The 18,227-nt window shown below is 46.8% G+C and overlaps 2 protein-coding genes across 2 annotated transcripts in view; both read right to left on the minus strand.

Annotated features, from left to right (window-relative positions):
- Positions 1–919: 919 nt before the first annotated feature.
- On the minus strand, positions 920–7,309 carry LOC132451318 (lanosterol 14-alpha demethylase). The gene is made up of 10 exons (XM_060043700.1): positions 6,982–7,309; positions 6,706–6,804; positions 6,431–6,607; positions 6,058–6,184; positions 5,695–5,869; positions 5,084–5,203; positions 4,341–4,536; positions 3,299–3,394; positions 2,740–2,908; positions 920–1,990 (listed from the first exon to the last, which is right to left on the minus strand). Exons 1-10 carry the CDS (start codon positions 7,135–7,137, stop codon positions 1,812–1,814), a joined length of 1,494 nt encoding a protein of 497 aa, XP_059899683.1. The 5' UTR covers positions 7,138–7,309; the 3' UTR covers positions 920–1,811.
- A 350-nt stretch (positions 7,310–7,659) lies between these two features.
- LOC132451315 (zinc finger MYM-type protein 4-like) overlaps positions 7,660–18,227 on the minus strand; it is a 28,919-nt gene continuing 18,351 nt past the window's right edge. The window contains exons 11-27 of the mRNA XM_060043692.1: positions 17,902–18,052; positions 16,962–17,134; positions 16,497–16,638; positions 16,034–16,138; positions 15,829–15,866; positions 14,817–14,952; positions 14,582–14,691; positions 13,664–13,976; positions 13,181–13,411; positions 12,593–12,702; positions 12,074–12,215; positions 11,480–11,631; positions 11,019–11,133; positions 9,846–10,106; positions 9,257–9,380; positions 8,297–8,655; positions 7,660–8,217 (exon numbers count right to left, since the gene is read on the minus strand). Coding sequence (XP_059899675.1) covers positions 8,409–8,655; positions 9,257–9,380; positions 9,846–10,106; positions 11,019–11,133; positions 11,480–11,631; positions 12,074–12,215; positions 12,593–12,702; positions 13,181–13,411; positions 13,664–13,976; positions 14,582–14,691; positions 14,817–14,952; positions 15,829–15,866; positions 16,034–16,138; positions 16,497–16,638; positions 16,962–17,134; positions 17,902–18,052 — 2,550 coding nt within the window. The 3' untranslated portion in view covers positions 7,660–8,217; positions 8,297–8,408. The remainder of the gene's footprint in view (positions 8,218–8,296; positions 8,656–9,256; positions 9,381–9,845; positions 10,107–11,018; positions 11,134–11,479; positions 11,632–12,073; positions 12,216–12,592; positions 12,703–13,180; positions 13,412–13,663; positions 13,977–14,581; positions 14,692–14,816; positions 14,953–15,828; positions 15,867–16,033; positions 16,139–16,496; positions 16,639–16,961; positions 17,135–17,901; positions 18,053–18,227) is intronic.

Genomic DNA, 18,227 nt, shown 5'->3' on the forward strand with positions numbered 1-18,227 from the left:
ACATTGAGCCAGCTGAAGAGTACTTGAGGCCTATGAGCGTTCCAGTGTTGCTCTTCAACAGACCTCCTCTTCTCTGTGCAATGGTCTGTTACCTTACACACCACAAGCACAGCCTATCATCTCAAAACATACACAATACATGAACATACATACACATACACAATATACAATAAAAACATACCAATATACCAAAACTAATTATAGTTGAGTAACACAGACTATAAAATCGCTTTGTCAATTGGGTTCCAATTCTGACAATAAGGATTATTTTTTGGGGTGTTCGTTGTTTTGTTGAACTGTTGTGTATCTCGAATACATATGCCGTGAATAATAATGATACTAATAATTAAAAATGGTATACTATTCATTTATTATTCTGTTCAGTATGGAGATCGGTTTGACCAAGCTTCTCGGGCAATCGAACCTTGAAGTAGTGGAGCGAATATCCGTTTCAATATGGAGGATATCACTAAGCATCATTAAATATTCATGCATGGGGCCCAGTGCATCAAGAGGAGAGGGGATGCACTCCGTCCACCACATGCCAGATTGGACACTACAGCAAGAGAGTCATCTGGCAAACGAGCTGGTCCACATGAATTAACTAGGGGGAAGGGCGATTGTGTGTCTATTTATTTTTATGAGCATTCTTTATTCTAAATTTTTTGGTTAGGATTTCATTTTCGGCTATCGATTTAGGGTAATGTTTTGTTTAGGTTCTTATACATATTATACACACAAACAAAATTTAAAACCACAGACTACTGATGTGTTTCTCCGACTTGAATTCCGCAGAAAGCAGGAGTAGGCTACAACATTCTGATGGAACTCCTTTGTGTCGCCAAATCACATTCCACACAGGAAAAAAATCAACTCAGTGCAGAACAGAAAAGCCCAACCAGAACAAAACAGCCTAGTCTTTGTGGTAGGATGTGTGTTTATTTGAACAGAAACATAGGTAGATAACGGTACACTTAACGGTCATACAATAAAGTGTTTTTCACTAGGGACAAGTGAAATCCATCGAGGCACTACTTGGACTCCCATAAACATGTATGGCGTAGACATTGTTTAGGCTTTAGAGGGCAGCATACCTCAGAAGAAGTAGGCGAGACTGAAGTCCTTTGCAGATCAACTTGTTTTATGCTAAACGCGGTTTTGATTTGGTCACATAACCATTAGTTAAGACACGTGGGGTCGCCATGGAGACGGGAAATCTGAAATGCGATTGTGGGAATGAATCTTAATAAATCAGGGAGCCCTGATTTTTGGACTAATCACACAATGTTGGCATGGACGTCATCTGCCGAGAAGTGTTCATTCTTGTAGTTCAAAGAAGTGGTGAAAAACTATTCTGCACTCACCCAAACATATTCTCCGCAAGTAGTGTGCTGATTGCTTTACTCATTCATTAGTAGTTCAACTTGGGTTTCCTTCCACAGAGAATTTCATAAATGCTAGACAATGACTCAACGGTGGATGAATCAGAAGAGAGCTTTCATAAGATAAAATGAAGCTGTCCAGCTTCCAGAACCGCCTCAGAGAGGTTCCAAATGACATCATTACATTTTCCATGTTGAAACATTCCCATAAGGAATAAGACTAGTCAGTGCCACAGCAGTGTAAAACTTCAGTCATGCTTCTAAAAGCATCCCACCCCAGGCCCGACAACGGGGAACAACTCCCCGCAAATGCAACGCATTCGTCAACATTCTCTTAAAAAAACCCCCAACGGACTTTACATAAAAAGATAAACGGAGATGTCTGTGGCGTCCTCCCTGAACCCCCGCCAGCCCCCCTCTCCGAGCCCCTCAGTGCGCCCGGCTGCGGTATCTGATGACGGGGTTGTGTGGCGTGTGGATCATGGTGGTGAAGTTGATGGTGGGGAAGTAGCCGTCCACCAGGTCAAACTCATACGCGCGCATCATGGTCGACAGGATGGTCTTCAGCTGCACGTACGCAAAGTTTTCACCGATGCAGCGATGGCGACCTGGAAGCAATGGACATGGTTAGCATTATTCATGTTGATATTGAGAGCTTGGTGGCCAGCGCGTAGGTGATACAACCTAGGATCAACCCGGGGTTCATTTTATTTCCTATGCCAAATGTCATTCCCCATCTCTCTAAAATAGTAGAGTTTCTTCGGATTTGACTGAAACTGAATTTATATCTTCCCAATATCAGGTCATCTTTAAAACTCTGGGTAACACTTTATAATAATGTTCCGTCATAAGTCATTTGTAATCCTTTAGTTAATGATGAAATAACTATTAACAAAACTTGAATATATATTTGTAGAAGATTAATTAAGTTCTCAGCCGACCAGCCTTTCCAGTGGACTGTACCAACTGGTAGGCTGATCTCTCCACTATACATCTGGGTGGACACTCCCACTTGGGTAGTCACTAGACGGGTAGATCTTGCCTTTGGTTGTAATGGCTAATCAACATCCCAGCATTTTGGTCAAATAGGGGTTATTTTATCTACAATGTATAATCATGTTTTGTTAATGCTTAGTTCAACATTAACTTAAGGCTTATTAATTACTTGTAACTGAACTTTATAATAAAGTGTCACCAAACTGTATTTTATTTACATTCGTTAGCAAAGGCCATGGGCCCAATTCAACTAGCGGCCATTTTGGTTCCAAAATTCCACGTTCAGTGACCCCACCCGGCTAGCATTTAGAACCAAGATGGCCGCTTGGTGAATAAAGTCAGACAGACGTTAATTCCTCACCGGCGCCGAAGGGCACGTAGGCAAACTTCTCGCCGCTGGCGGCGCTCTCGCTGAGGAAGCGGTCGGGGCTGAACTGGTCGCGCTCCGTCCACGTGTCGGGCAGCCGCTGGTTGACGGTGGGGGAGACGCACACCTGGTGGCCCGCCGGGATGGTGTAGCCCGCCACACTCTGGACACGCCAACAGCACAGGTTAGCGAAGTCATGATGGACTGGTGTCGGGTTTAACTCGAGTAACAGAGATTAATGCCGTTGAGTTTTAGTAACACTTTTAGTAACACTTCTAGTAACAAATAGGTCAATTCGGTAAGGATTTATAACTATAAGTGAATTTAATTTAATTTAGGTTGGATAAGTGAATTAAATCGATTTTTACTTACATAGGCAAATTCAGTAAAAAAAAAGTAAGACGATGAATTTAATTGTATTTTAGTAAAAAAAAAAAAATGCAACACTCTTCTTCTGTTTTTACCCTTCCTTTCTGGCTCCACCATCAACTGTATGTGTTTTGGTGCTCAACCTCATCTTTCAGTATAAAAGGTGTCATGTGAGCGGTGGTACCTGTGGTGAGCGAGCCATCCGCATCATGGTCATAATGGGGGGGCGGAGCCTCAGGGTCTCCTTCACACAGCGGTCCAACAGGCCGAGGTCCTTCAGCTGTAGGTAGGAACCCGGGCACAACATTAACACATCAATACGCTTTGAGCACAAAGTTAAACCTGGCCAATAGGGAAGCACACACCAGACTGGCCCAAACATAAGGGCTGCGTCACAGTACTCAGTGACCTGTCTGTGCCGAATTTGAGCTGTCAGGGACCCACGCAAAGCATCACCCCCTTATCTGCCTTTCATTTTGGCCGGCAGACACAAGTATAACATTTACCCTCATGGCGAAATCAAAACGATGTGTTCGCAGTTGGTTGGATACATCAGCCGCATTACAGCTGTAAATCAGAAGGACTTTGCTGCTCCCTTGTGGACAAGTACAGGTGGACGTGTTAACGCTGGCAGCTCTGCGGGCATTAGGGATGGGCAAAACGATTATTTTCCGTGAATCAGTTCTTTCAGTTCCGTTCACTATCACGATTCCTTCGTTTGATTCCTTCGTTAAGTCAGATGTCTGAACGTCATTTGGCAAGGAATCAGAAATTGTGGAATAAATTTTAATCAGTAGGCCTATTATAAAATATCATTTTTAATGTCATATTTTTAAGTATAGTACACAGGTGTATAGGACGAAAAAATTAATTGTTTAGACTTCGTTCAAGAATCGAGATATACATTGCGTATTCAAATATGTGTTTTTTTCCCAATTATTCAGTTGTAACAAAATAACGGACTAAGGTGTTTTGATCGTGTATCGGAAGCTGGCGCAATTCAAAGATGTCAACGGTACAACTTGACTCAACATTCTCACTTAATATCAGTCATACGATACGACTTTATTAATCCCCCGTAGGGGAAATTTGTTAAACCCTAACCCTAGTTAGCCATGATACAGCTTTATACAAGGCAACATAAAAAGGATAACTTTACAAAAGTCGAGAGCACTCTGAACTCTGCACCAGTTTAGGGTCGTTGGACCGGGGGGGTTGGGGCCTACCTGGTCGAACTCCAGTGGGGGCAGGTCCTCTCCGCACACGGCCTTCTGCTCAGCGTAACAGCGCTCCTGTAGCTCCTTGTCCCGGGCCAGGAAGAAGGTCATCCAGGCACTGGTGGTGGAGGAGGTGTGCTGGCCCGCCAACAGCAGACCAATCAGCAAGCCTGATATCTCGTCGTCGCTCAGGGTGTGGCCGTCTCTGGAGAACAAAAGAAAATTTAATTCAGAAGAAGTACTTGCATGTGTGCTAAGAGGGGCGAGGGGTTTCAAGAGTCGAAACGCCAAATACAACTGTTTTACCCTGGCTCCTAAATAAATACAATTAAATAAATAATTTAAAAAGGGTATTCATGATACTTCTTGACAAACACTTACTTATTGATGATGGATTACCGTAATTAGTGTTACATTTATTAAAATAGCATATACCACTTTAGGCACATCAATGTTGTTTTTAACACCTGAAACCTTTTTCCTGATAAAGTATTTATTGCGGCATGAACAACAAAAAGAGAAAGAGAGAGAGAGAGAGAACTATTTTGTCATTTTTAGCTCTAGTGTTTGATATAGTTTAGAAGCCACTTAGTTAAGATGCACGGTCTTCAATTGCACATAACAATAAAAAAAGATTTTTTAGAAACTTGGTAGCGTGGTACTTTTTAATGCATTTTGCAGTTCCAACATTGATTTTGTTACCATCAATATTGAAAGATGAGTTAACAAATGAATCCCTAGCGTGGTCTTACTTGTAGGTTGCGTCGATGAGGGTCTGCAGGAAGTCATCGCCCTTCTCACTGGAGTTCCTGCGTTTCTGGATGGCCTTGAAGAACATGCTCTTGATCTCCCTGTGAGCCCGGTCCCTCTTCCTGCACAACCACAACATAGGCATCCATTTGATCCGTTTACCTCACCTCCCGTGTGCACTTGACTGTGACATTGGTTACCGCTACATACTTAGGATTCAATGTACATTTTTTTGAATGCCACCCATTTCCTGTCAACTTGACGGCATAGGCCGGCATTTTACGACATTTTTAGGTCGTATATCCTGTTTTGATATGCAGGACATAGGCTGCAATATGCAGGAAATAGGCTGCACTTTTATTCGTATAGTCCTGTCACCTAGCGGTTACTTTGCTAGACTTAAGATATATAACAATATGCCTGTGACAATCATCAACAGTGTAGGCAACATCAAGTTTTAATATTTAGTGACTTTAAAAAGGACTTATGCCCCCCCCCCTATGCTTTTAATTCACCTTAACATAAAAAAAAATCAAGGCCCTTAGTGATCCAGCCAAACACGACCCTGCTAGAGCCGACCCTGGTTCAGGCGCTACAGCCAGCTGTCCTCTACCTGAAGCTGGGCAGCGGCAGCCAGCTGGGCAGCAGCCAGGCCTCGTGGCTGAAGCCCCCGTCCAGGTCGCAGTACAGCTGGGCCACCTTCTCATCCAGCATGCTGCGGATCTCTTTCCCATGGAGACAGCTGCTGGCCGTCAGGATGATCAGCTCAGACAGGGCTACAAACAGGTCTGGAGAGAGGGAGGGGCGAGAGGGACAGGAGGGGGGGGGGAGAGAGAGGGAGGGAGAAAAAGGAGGAGAAGTTTGGGTTAAGGTGGTGTGTGTGTGTGTGTGTGTGTGTGTGTGTGTGTGTGTGTGTGTGTGTGTGTGTGTGTGTGTGTGTGTGTGTGTGTGTGTGTGTGTGTGTAAGCCACTGTACTTGTCTCTCCGCTGTCTCCCCATCTCTTCATGTACTCCACGGTCTCATCCTCGATGAGAGACACGTGTTTTTTGAACTGGGCAATGTTCAGACCCGTCTTTAACATCTTTTTTTGTTCCAGAAAGATCTGCAAGGTTACCACAAAAAAGTTTACAATTATGTAAAAGCAATGCGTTATAACCGTTATATAAGACTACACTAGTTGTTGCTTCAAAAACAATTAATGAATGAATTGATTGATTGATTAATGAATTAATAGATAGAGAGACAGAGGCAGATAGAGAGAGAGGGGGGGAAAGGGTGAGAGACAGAAAGAAAGAGACAGAGAGGGACAGAGAGAATAAATTGCTTGGTTGAGGTCCATTTGACTCACGGGGTTGGGGACGTCGTAGGCCACCCCCTTGCCAAACACCGGGGTGGTGATCTTGGAGTAAACGTCCTCGGCGCTCAGGTCCTCGTTCTTGCTGTTGAACATCAGAGACGCGGCGTCGCTTCCCAGCAGGAAGGTGAACGTCTTCCCCACCATGGTGAAACTAACCACGGACCCGTACTGGGGACAGATGAGAAACATAATCCAGTGGGTTAATGACAGAGTCCCCTTTAGTGACGGGAAAACGAATTGCCATGGCCTCGAACAGGTGCACTTACTTTTTCATATGCCTTTTCAAGGAACTCAATCGGGCTTTTGCCGAACGCCACCGCTTGTCCCAGGAACGGAATACGAGAGGGGATGTAAGGTGGGTATTTCTGAAAACAACATTAATAAAAAGATCATTGAGTCGAGCTTCTGGAAAGGACCATTGCACGGTGCATATTACACACCAGGAGTCACCATGAATACGAGGTTTCCACAAGCTTGAGGTTTTTTTTCCAAAGTCGTCATTGTGTGGCATACAGATTTCTTTCTGTGAATCTCCAACTCACCACATTAGGGTCGGAAGTCGACTGCTGCAGCATCATCTTAGAAAGGTATCCTAGTGCCAGGGTGATCACCGAGACAGCCAGGAACACCGACGTCAAGTTATCGCTCATCTTCCCCACGGTGTCCCCGAACAACATCTGATACAAAGGAGCAGCCATAGCGATTCCGTCGGACCGGTTTTCCCCCCAAACTCCAATGCAACGAAATATTTGCTTGTTATGTCTCAGGATAACATCAAAGCCACGTTAATATAGCCTTCAGATGCAACTTCCAAGCCACCACAGCACAGTTCGTATTGTTACCGTGGGATGTATACCTGTCAATAGAGAGCCTACCCCCGCCTGACTATGCGAGCCGTTTGATTGGCTGTTGGCAGCGTGTCGGTCAAAGAACCGCCGCCCGTCGCGCCCAATGATTGGCCGTTGCTGCATGGACCCATGTCTTGCTATATGATGTCACGGCCCATGGATGTTGGGCCGCTGCTCTGACAAGCTGTGCTACCTGCTCAGCATGGGGTCAGAGGGTCGGAACCAGATATTGAAGAGGCGTTCATGAAGTCGATCACGGCCTATATGTGGTGGGTTTAATACCTAACCTCGTCATCTGACCTGGCTGACTCCGAAAGAAAGTCTGCAGTAATATATAAGGACTAAAAGTGTCACTATCAAGTAATACCAGACTGAGTTCTTCAACTTTTAATACAAAATGGAAGAGCATACAAATAATCTCAAAATTTTTATCTTACTACTAGAACCTATGATGTATGAAAATCAAACACTGGAGGACTGAAAGACTGTATTATCTTTCTATATACATAGGAGTTATATATCATATTGTATTTGTGCATGGTAATAGGGACCTTCAGAATGGTTTCAATCACAGTGTGAAATATGCTTATTGAGGTTAAAGTTAAAGGGGCATTACTGCATTGGGGAACTTTTAAAGTATTTGATAGTACATTAATGCCGAACAATTGTTCAAGAATCAACAGATACTGTTCTTCAAACATTAACAAAAGAAAATGTTTTTTTATAAATCATTGACCAACAGATCTGAAGAAACTTTCAACAAGACAAGAGGACCCCTCGGGGTCAATGAAGACGAAGAACGCACAAATCACCCATTTGGAACAAAATCGAGTATTGCCGCTATACAGCCGAGTCCCTCCCCCACTTAACATCTGATACCTCCTTATCGGTCCACACAGTAGACCTGCTTGGGGGGGAGGGGGTAGTTTGCTTAAAGAAATATATACCAGACATCTTTCTTTTGTCTCCTTTTAAAAACCCATCAAAAAAAACAAAAACGTTTTCCAACGTTTTTCCTTTGTAAAATCCCAGCTCGCCCTCAAAGTCTCTTTAACCACGAGTCCCTCACTCCCTCCCTCCCTCCCGCTCTTCCTCCTCGACCACGGCCTTCGTCTTCCTCTTCAGTCTTGCTCTCCGTCGGGGGTGTACGGCGGGTCCTTCTCTTTGGCGGCGGGGGTGGCGGCGGTGCTGCCGGGGGCGGCGGGGGCCAGGAGGTGCATCTCCCGCACACTGAGGATGCGTGTGAGCATGCCCCCCAGGGTGGGGTCATCTAGGGGGGTGCCGGAGAACCACAGGGGGCTGTTGGGCACGCAGCTGCGCTCGGGGCGGAGGTAGAAGACGTTGCTGCGCTGCTTGACTGTCTCCGAGCTGGGAGAGAGACAGCGAGGGAGAGGGGAAGACAGGACATTCGTTTTGGTTCCTTAATTAGGGCCGCAGTCGATAAAGGAGGTGAAAAAACCGTATCGGTTCTGAACACAGCCCCTAGCAGATACTAGTTAGTCATCAAAACAGGAATTTCAGATACATTCCCGTGTTTCTCAAGAGCAGGGAACGTTGAAGGACTGCCGAGGTTTACTTTGACAATATCAAAAATGTCTATTTATGCGTTGACTTTAATATTTGTCATGAACGATTGTACCGTCATGCTACCGAAATCAAATTATTTCAATCGGATTACCACCTCAATTAAATAAAGGTAATCTGAATAACTGAAATGTTCCTCAGCAAAGTATTTGCACCACGCATTTAAGATTCATGCTTACACCACATAACATGCATATACATTACGCATAATAACTCAGTTTATTATGAGTAATGCATATACATTGGTAGTCAAGGCGGGGCCCTATTGTTGTTGGGGCGGCCGCCTTGACCGTACAGTGGTGGGGGGGGAACACCGAGTACTGATCTAAACGAGGGGAGCTTGCGGGGTTTCCCCGGCAGAAGCCCAGGGGCCGGCGCTCCTCACCACTTGGAGAGGTAGAACTCGTAGAGGCGGACGGGGCAGCGCAGAGGGTTCTCCTGGTTCTCCTGCATGTCCAGCATCCCCTCCTCCTCCGGCTTACTCCGCTTGGCCGCCGTGGCGTCCGTGTCTGGAGAACGAACACACACACACACACACACACACACACACACACACACTTTTAGTATAGATCAGGTAGACGAGTCAAGGGAGGTCAGTGACTCACTTTGTGGAGGAGGATGGAGGATGTTTACTTCACAAAATCAAATATCGAATCGGAAGTTTGTTCAGTTCTTAAACTAGGACGATACAAATGTGCACAATAGGAAAAAAAACCTGCGTCTCACGGGGTTGTTAAAACACAACCATTTCCTCACTATTTTGCGTGACAAGGTAAAAATCCTACAAACTTCCCACAAATTGTTGGAAGTTTGCACAATCAGCACCATGTAGTGGTCAAAAAAAGAGAATATAATATACAAAATATAATTCTAATCATGAAAAATAAAGAAGGAAAATCACTACTGGCATCTGTGCATCAAGACGAGATCGGCACGCAAAACGTCGCACCACTAAGCCCCGTGGACGTCCTTACCCGACGGCGGATACTTCATGGAGCTGGCGATGTTGGCGGGCGGGTAGAAGCGCAGGACGATGGTCTTGGTGTTGTCGGGGTTGTTCCGCGAGCAGCGCATGAAGTGTGCGAAGGAGAGGCGGTGGTGCTGCTCCACGGTGGTGAAGCCCAGGAACTTGGAGCAGAAGAAGAGCAGCGTGTTGAGCAGCACGATGGGCGAGTACGCCCCCAGCTGCTTGCATTCCCACAGGTACTCCTCCTCCACCCTCGAGTGGATGTAGCCTGGAGGGCCACCGGGAGGGTTAGTGAGGCGAGTCAACTCACTTTTTACTGATGTAGCAGCACACTGTATGGCACACATAATTATGGCAGAGCACAGAAATACAAGGACTCAGCTGCCTAACAGTTGAGATAAGTCTAGCAAATAAAAAAGGGATTGGAAATGCAAACAAATACAACCGAAATATGAATATAATATTAAAACTCAACAACTAGCATAGTTCGTTTAGTGGACGTACCCTGGAGGGTTAGTTTAGGTGGTAGACCGGGGAGTAGCTAGTTTAGTGGACGTACCCTGGAGGGTTAGTTTAGGTGGTAGACCGGGGAGTAGCTAGTTTAGTGGACGTACCCTGGAGGGTTAGTTTAGGTGGTAGACCGGGGAGTAGCTAGTTTAGTGGACGTACCCTGGAGGGTTAGTTTAGGTGGTAGACCGGGGAGTAGCTAGTTTAGTGGACGTACCCTGGAGGGTTAGTTTAGGTGGTAGACCGGGGAGTAGCTAGTTTAGTGGACGTACCCTGGAGGGTTAGTTTAGGTGGTAGACCGGGGAGTAGCTAGTTTAGTGGACGTACCCTGGAGGGTTAGTTTAGGTGGTAGACCGGGGAGTAGCTAGTTTAGTGGACGTACCCTGGAGGGTTAGTTTAGGTGGTAGACCGGGGAGTAGCTAGTTTAGTGGACGTACCCTGGAGGGTTAGTTTAGGTGGTAGACCGGGGAGTAGCTAGTTTAGTGGACGTACCCTGGAGGGTTAGTTTAGGTGGTAGACCGGGGAGTAGCTAGTTTAGTGGACGTACCCTGGAGGGTTAGTTTAGGTGGTATAACGATGACCGGGGATACGGCCCAAGCAGAACTTCTGCTCTACCATAATAGGAGGTTTTGGGTTACAAATGGAGTAGAAAGTGAGGCGTTTTCCTGCGTACCGCTGTCCGATATTGATGGCTTGAAGTCCTTCAGCAGCTTGGTGATCTCCATGGAGAATTTGCCGTAGAACACGTCTGTGAAGATGTTCTCCACGCGACTGTTCTCAAACAGGTGCTGCGGGAGTAGACAGGGTTAGGGTTGCTGCGGCCTGTGGCCGTGGGCACGGTAGAAGCAGACACGAGATCAATGTTGAAAATGAATTCTGTGTCCATGATAGATAGCATTTGCTTTTTTGTCCTGCGTCTCAACTCTATGGGTCATGAGTCTAGTGCTAATACAAATTTAAGCATGATCCTCAATCAATTTGCACACAAAAATCCGGCAGAGGCCGACTACCAGCCAACTGGCAGAACCTTGTTTGCTAGCGGTGTGCGTTTTTCTTTCTTTTTTTTTTTTAAATGACCCAAATGTGGACATGGCCTCAGAAGCCCATTGCTCCCGGTACATTAGGGCGTCTCACCTGCTGGATGCCGAGGCAGAGGTAGAACAGGCTGTCTGGCTGGTAGGGCTCTCCGTTGGGCCTCTTCAGCTCGACGGCGAAGCGGCTCAGGCCGTAGCTCAGCTCGGTGGTGGTGCAGCGCAGGACGTCCTCCCTCAGCTCTAGGGGACGAGCTACCGCAACAGGAGACAGAGGGACGGTATACACGCTTGTCGGCCTTAAGCAACTGGGAGAATATAATAAGCAGGGCAGCGACCAACGTCCTATTGGTCGTCTCTTCCCATCACTTTTGAGTGCGTACTAGGAGGGGACTTTATTTGCATTAAGCAGACGTTTTCTTTTTTTAAAGTGACACACGGGCGGCAACAGAGTCAACCATGCAAGAGCAGTTAGGGTTAGGCGTCTTGCTCAGGGACACATCGACACTCCGGGGATTGAACTAGCAACCTTCCGGTTCCAAGTCCACCCGCTCTATCTCCTGATTGATCCTCTCCTGATTATCCTGAAAAGACGCCTGATGGGGAGCAAGTGATCTGGAGACTGCGTTGTGGAAGAGGTGGAATGACGCTACAGTGCGGGCCCCCGCCCCGTGGGGCTGCCCCCCGGCCGACTCACAGTGGATGCGCGGCGTCGGCAGGTCGGGCTGGTCCCGTCTCCAGCGGACCCATCTCTCCCAGGCGTCGATGCCGTACTTGCTCTCCAGCTTGGGGGCGCGGCTGGCCTCCGCCAACGCCGCCTCCGCCGCCGCCTGCCGGCCCTGGGGCACAGAGAGAGAGAGAGAGAGAGAGAGACGTCTCAGACCACCGGGTCGGTGAGTCCTCCGCGTCGCACCGCGTTGTTTAAAGGTGACATGTTATACCACCGGGTGTGAGTGGGATTAGCCGTTACAAGCCGTTTTGAAAAATCTGCCTCTTCTGACGTCACGAGAGGGCGTGTCCACCTAGATGTATGACGGATAGATGAGCAACGTTTGCTACAGTCCATTGGGTAGGCTGGTAGACTGATCTATCCAGCACACATCTAGGTGGACACGCCCACTTGTGATTTTTCAAAACGGCTTGTAACGGCTAATCACACTCACACCTGCTGGTATAATATGTCCCCTTTAACCATGTGTTCTGGAGCGTGCCCTACCCTCTTCTTCTCCCGGGCCTTCCTCCGTCCTCGGGCAGGAGCAGCTCGCCGCTTCGTCTCTGGCTGTTTCGTCTCGCCTAACCGCGCCGCCTCCAACTGCTCCAGGGTTTCTACGGGGACAACCAACAGAAAAGCCATCAGTTGATAGTTATGATCCGTCACAAGTTATAAAGTAGCACTAGTCAAGATGGTGCTTGATCGAGCCAAGGTGGGAAGCTCTGGAATTCTTGAGGGTAGGATGATCGCTCGGAGTCTCCAAAAATGTCAATACAATTACATGGTAGTATTTTTTCAGGAGAATTTCAGAGTACAAATTCCAGGATAGGTTGTTCAGACATACGCCCCAACAGGAGAATATCAGGACTCACGTGTATGTCTGAAAGCAGCTATGATGACTATCTTGAAGAATAACATTTTTTTCCGTACATTGGGAATGCCAAAGAACCCATTCTGGACAACGATACAACTCTACATCGTCAAAATTCACCTTCCTCCAGGTCACAACATAAGTTCCTTCTTGCTACTATGGCCCCCCCCCCTCACAATCAACCTATCGTAAGTCTGGATCCTAACTCCGACCCCACATACCGATGGGCATGTCTGCCTCAATGTCCATTGGGATAGGTTCTGGAGGTGGACTCTCAACAGGCAGCTCGAAGGAACCCCCGACAGGGATGTCTGTGATTGGCTGCAGCTTCTCCTTGGACAGAGGCCGGTTGTCAGACAGCAGACCAATGGTGGACGGGGAGTCTTCCCAACCGCTCAGAAGACTCTCTGGAATCTCTGGGTCTAGATCGCTGCTGTAGTTGTTGATGTACTCTAAGGGATGGGAGAAGGACACACAAATAGGTCAATAAGTATCCAAACACCAGAACAACAGACATTTATTAAGCAAACATTAGCTTTTCTTTACCCTAATTGAAATCACTGTAGATTAACATCTGACTCCGTTCGTCTACAGAGTAAGGTTGGGCATCCATCAATTCATCTGTCACTACATGTTAAGATAAACAGTCATTTAAAAAAAATTAAAGGTCAAAGGTGACGTTCAAACCCCTAGCCCGGCCTCACCGTTGAGCAGGTCCAGCCCGTCCTTCTCCTCGTCCACGGCTCTCGTCCTCTTTTCCGCCTTCTTCTTCCTCCCCTTCTCCCTCTCCCTCTCCTCCGGCGCCCTGCCCCTGCCCCTGGCCTCCTTCTTGACCCTCTCCCGGCCCTCCCGCTGCTGCTGCACCTCCCTCTCCTCCTGCTCCGCCACGATCTCCGCCATGAGGATGAGGTCCGCCTCCAGGGGGTCCGAGGGCGTCTTGGCCTTGATCTGCCGGATGGTCTCCACCACGCTCTCGGCGCTGTCCAGGGTCACCGGCAGCAGCATGGGCACGGGGAGCTGGGGAGCACAACATTCACGTTGAGGCCATTAGGGCACGCTTTAGTCTAGAGCGAATAACAACGCTTAATGCACACCTTGACACACACCGGCGGCGGAGTCAACCATGCAAGGCGACAACCAGAAATGTAGATGTCAGTTGGAAACAAACCTCATAATTAAATATAGAAAGTATCTTTACATACACAAAGAGTAGAATATATGGCCATGGTGGGGATGGGAGTGAGTATTTGCCCAGAACGGGGCCATGGCATTTTTTATTTGTATTCATCTTAATTATAATACTGTCCTGTAATATTTTTGCTCGGAAACCAATATTTCCTGCCTTTGATAGATCAAGTACCGTCTGGTCTCAGAAGGTACTTATCCTGTTGAAAATAATCTCAAAATAGAGTCATTGAACTGGCTTTAATCGAAAGAGATTTACAAGGGCCACTGACCAGCTTCCACAAGCCCTGAAAACTCATCATGCAATGATAATTGGAGCAAAAAACTGTTTTTAAATGGCAACTCCACCATAGAGAAGAATTCAGATTCAGGATGAAAACAGCACAATTAACACAGGGTATACAGCAGCCCTTTGGCGGGGAGGGGATTCAACCTACCGGGAGGGGAATGCTCATGGGCGCGGGGCAGTACTGGCTGTACATCGCCATGGGTACCGGGATGTACACAGGGACGGGAACCGGCACCACTATCACCCTGATTGGTTCATCTGCAGAAAATCCCGTCAAAATGAAAAAATCGGTTGTCTCATTTTATCGGTCGGCTGCACTTCAATTCAGCACTTTGTTTTGAAAAGTGGTTTATGTGTGCATGTGTTTGTGTCGGTTTCTTTACCCGTCTGCACTTCAGTGTCGACCATATCAGGTTTGCAGGTGGTTTCCTGGTGCTGTACCATTGGTCGACACAGCAGGGCCTTGTTCTTGAGGATCTTAACCGCGGGGGGAAGTACCCTGTCTGTCTGGGTACCGGCCTAACACAGGAGGAACAATAGGAACAATGAGTCAATAGCTTTCCAGGGACAGTTATTAGTTAGTTGTGATTTGATTCTTCTTCTTCAAAAAAAGGAACTACTGCCCCCTATTGGGTACTGATGGTTTCAGAGCCACATAATAGTCTCCATCAGTTTTTATTATCAGGTATTATTATTAATGAGTACATTGGATAAAGGCACTATGATTGAGTGAATGGGTTTACAGGAGAGCCTTTATAGAAGACATTAACCATCAATATATATATATCTCAACTGCAGTGGCGTAGGTGAAAGGCCGATTCATTTTCAGATGATATATTAACGCAATTTCACGTTTTTCATATATATATATAAAATATATATATATATATATACACATTTTTTTCTATTCTAAATATCCCTTGATTTCGTGCTGCTAGCCTTTTAGTGAGATCAGAGAGTGTTGAGAAGGACAGTAATAAAATATATTTGGTAAGATGGATATAAGAAGAGCGACCCGCAGTGAATTCAACCCGGTCCACTTGACATCGGGTAGGTCCATGACAGTGGTAGGCCTACCGTAGCCCAATAGCCCAGGCTTTTATTTGTTTCAATCACTGAACTTTCTAAACAAAACAAAAGGATGGAAAATACTATAACATTTATTATTTAAACCAGAATGAATATTCCTACCGTACTTAGGCCTATACACATTACCGGGCTATCGAATAACGCCTACACACACACAGACACAGACACACACACACGGTGGCGGAGTGGTAATCGGAAGAGTTGGGAGAATTCCCGGTGGGCTAGGCAAACATAAAGGTGAATTTTGCCGAATAGAGATTTTATGAACAATCGAAAAATGACCAGAAATGACAAACATTAGCTTACATTTCCAAGTCTCTTCATTTGAAGTCTTGGCACAGTGCCTGTGTGAGTTGAGCACAAAAATACATTAACAAAATACAACAACAACAACAACAACAACATTCCCTTTTGGAGTGTATTGTGCGCCCCCCAGTGGCCACACATGTATAAACACAGCTTTAAATACTTTATTACATAAAGCCAAGTGATCTTCATGTCAATGCATTACCTTGTAGTGCAGGGTTGGCCTGCGTGGGCGGCCGGCTTGCCAGGGAGATGACGTTTCCGATGACAGGTGTTGAAACCGACTCTGAAGACGCCAGAGCCTCGGAATCTGTAAGATGATGAAAGAGCAGTAATATAAAAACAACTTCACTTCCTCATAATAAAGAAGAACTGAGGCAAACTGCCCTAACCAGCATGTTTCCCTTTCGTTTTTCCATTGTGTGTACCCCTGTTTAGCCCAATTGAACGTCTACATGTTACTGAAAGCAACTACCGTCCCCTGGTTGTGTGATCGTAACGCTTCAAGTGTAGGATGTGCACACACAGGAGGGATATTGTTGTGTTGCAACACAATATTATGAATCACTATCTCAGTATAACATGAAGGAACTTATTGCGAGTCACCGACAAGCGAGGGGAAGTAAGGGGAGATTTGGCGAAACACGACGAAAAGCATGACCACCTACTTTTGGTGGGCGTGGAGTCCGGTGTCTGTGCACAGCAGAACTTAAGCATACACGTTAGCCGGCAGAAGCGTTTGGGCGAGCCCAGCAGGGGCAGGGTGGTGGTGAGCCTCTCCCGGGCCCCACACGTGTCACAATTGGCGAGCTGAGGAGAGAGCGGCAGGCCGGATAAACAGTTTCAATCAAAAACATGACCTCCGGAATTTAGAATGGGGTCTGTCTGTCTGCGTCAGTCAGTCTGCGTCTGTCTGCGTCTGTCTGCATCTGTCTGCATCTGTCTGCGTCCGTCTGCGTCCGTCTGCGTCCGTCTGCGTCAGCATAATCCGATGCAATCATGAATGGATAATGAATAGATTGATTCCAAAGAAAGTGATTTCCCAAAGTGCTTTCCCTGGTACTCAAAACCACATAATTACGTACACCTCATCAATCCAACGCCCCCGAGCCACGCTCCCATGCCCCCGGTACCTGTTGGTCGAGCAGGCTGTACTTGTTCCGGCAGTGCTCGGAGCAGAACTTCTGCACCTTGCCGGAGTAGCGGGTGCTGACCAGGGAGCGGGCGATGGAGAAGCAGAAGGCGCAGCAGCGGCAGTGGTTGCCCCACTGCTTGGCCAGCTCGTGTTTATACAGCAGCTTGCAGCCTGAGACCCAGACAGAGCCACAGACAGAGAGAGAGACACAGAGGCAGAGAGACACAGACAGAGAGAGAGACATAGAGACAGAGACACAGAGAGACAGAGACAGAGAGCGAGACGTAGAGACACAGACAGACAGACACACAGACAGAGAGAGAGAGACAGACAGACACAGACAGAGAGAGAGACAGAGACAGAGCCACACAGAGAGCGAGAGACAGACAGAGAGACAGCCAGACACAGAGAGAGACGGAGACAACGAGAGAGACGGAGCGAGAGAGAGGGACACAGAGAGAGACAGACAGAGTCACACACAGAAAGAGAGGCAGAGAGAGAGTGGACGGGGGGGGACGGGGGGAGTGTTGGAAGATTAGTAAGGACAATACCAGTGTTGTTGAATAATTGCTTCCGTTTTGTCGATAATGTTCAAAGTGTGTGCAACGGGGTATCTCAATCTCCATGGCTGTTTGAGATTGAGATTCGTAGAAAATTTATCCCAATTAATTGAACGTCAAGTGTATATTTTAATGACAAAGCAAAAACACCTTCAAGTACCCGAAAACAATATTTTCATTTCATCTGGGTTAGGTTCTTAAAAAACAAGAACATTATTACATGGCTGAAAAAGAAAGCCTTAGCACACGCATGCACACACACACACACACACACACACACGCACACACACACACACCCCGGAGCTCGATGTGACCGCAGCACACAATAAGAGTAACAGCACCAGGAGGGGTGGCCCACACATACACCGGCCTCTTCACCTTCACTGCAGAAGCTGCAGTTCTTGGAGCCGATCCTCTTGACGTCTGCCGGGACCTTCAGCAGCTTGCAGTATTCACACTTGCTCAGCGCGCAGTGCAGTGTCCGGAACTCCTCCGCACAGTCTACGCCACACAGGAACATTATCTTGTCCTGTAGGCCACACACAAACACGCTAAAGGAACCGTACTGCAAGGTGGACGAATATCTCCCTGAACTTTAAGTGACGCATCATCAAAGTTCAAATTGTATATATTTCATTACATTATACATAGTTTTTATGGTTCAATTAGGGTTTTGTAGCACTTGACTTGAATAAACACAGCAG

The sequence above is a fragment of the Gadus macrocephalus genome, chromosome 22, assembly GCF_031168955.1.
Source record: "Gadus macrocephalus chromosome 22, ASM3116895v1".
NCBI classification, from domain to species: Eukaryota; Metazoa; Chordata; class Actinopteri; order Gadiformes; family Gadidae; genus Gadus; species Gadus macrocephalus.

Coding starts and splice junctions, on each gene's coding strand:
- LOC132451318 (XM_060043700.1), bottom strand. CDS start 7,137: ATGGCTGCTCCTTTGTATCAGATGTTGTTCGGGGACACCGTGGGGAAG. Junction 5,204..5,694: donor CTGCCGCTGCCCAGCTTCAG/GTAGAGGACAGC, acceptor GTGGTTGTGCAG/GAAGAGGGACCGGGCTCACA. Junction 1,991..2,739: donor CTACGTGCCCTTCGGCGCCG/GTGAGGAATTAA, acceptor CATTGCTTCCAG/GTCGCCATCGCTGCATCGGT.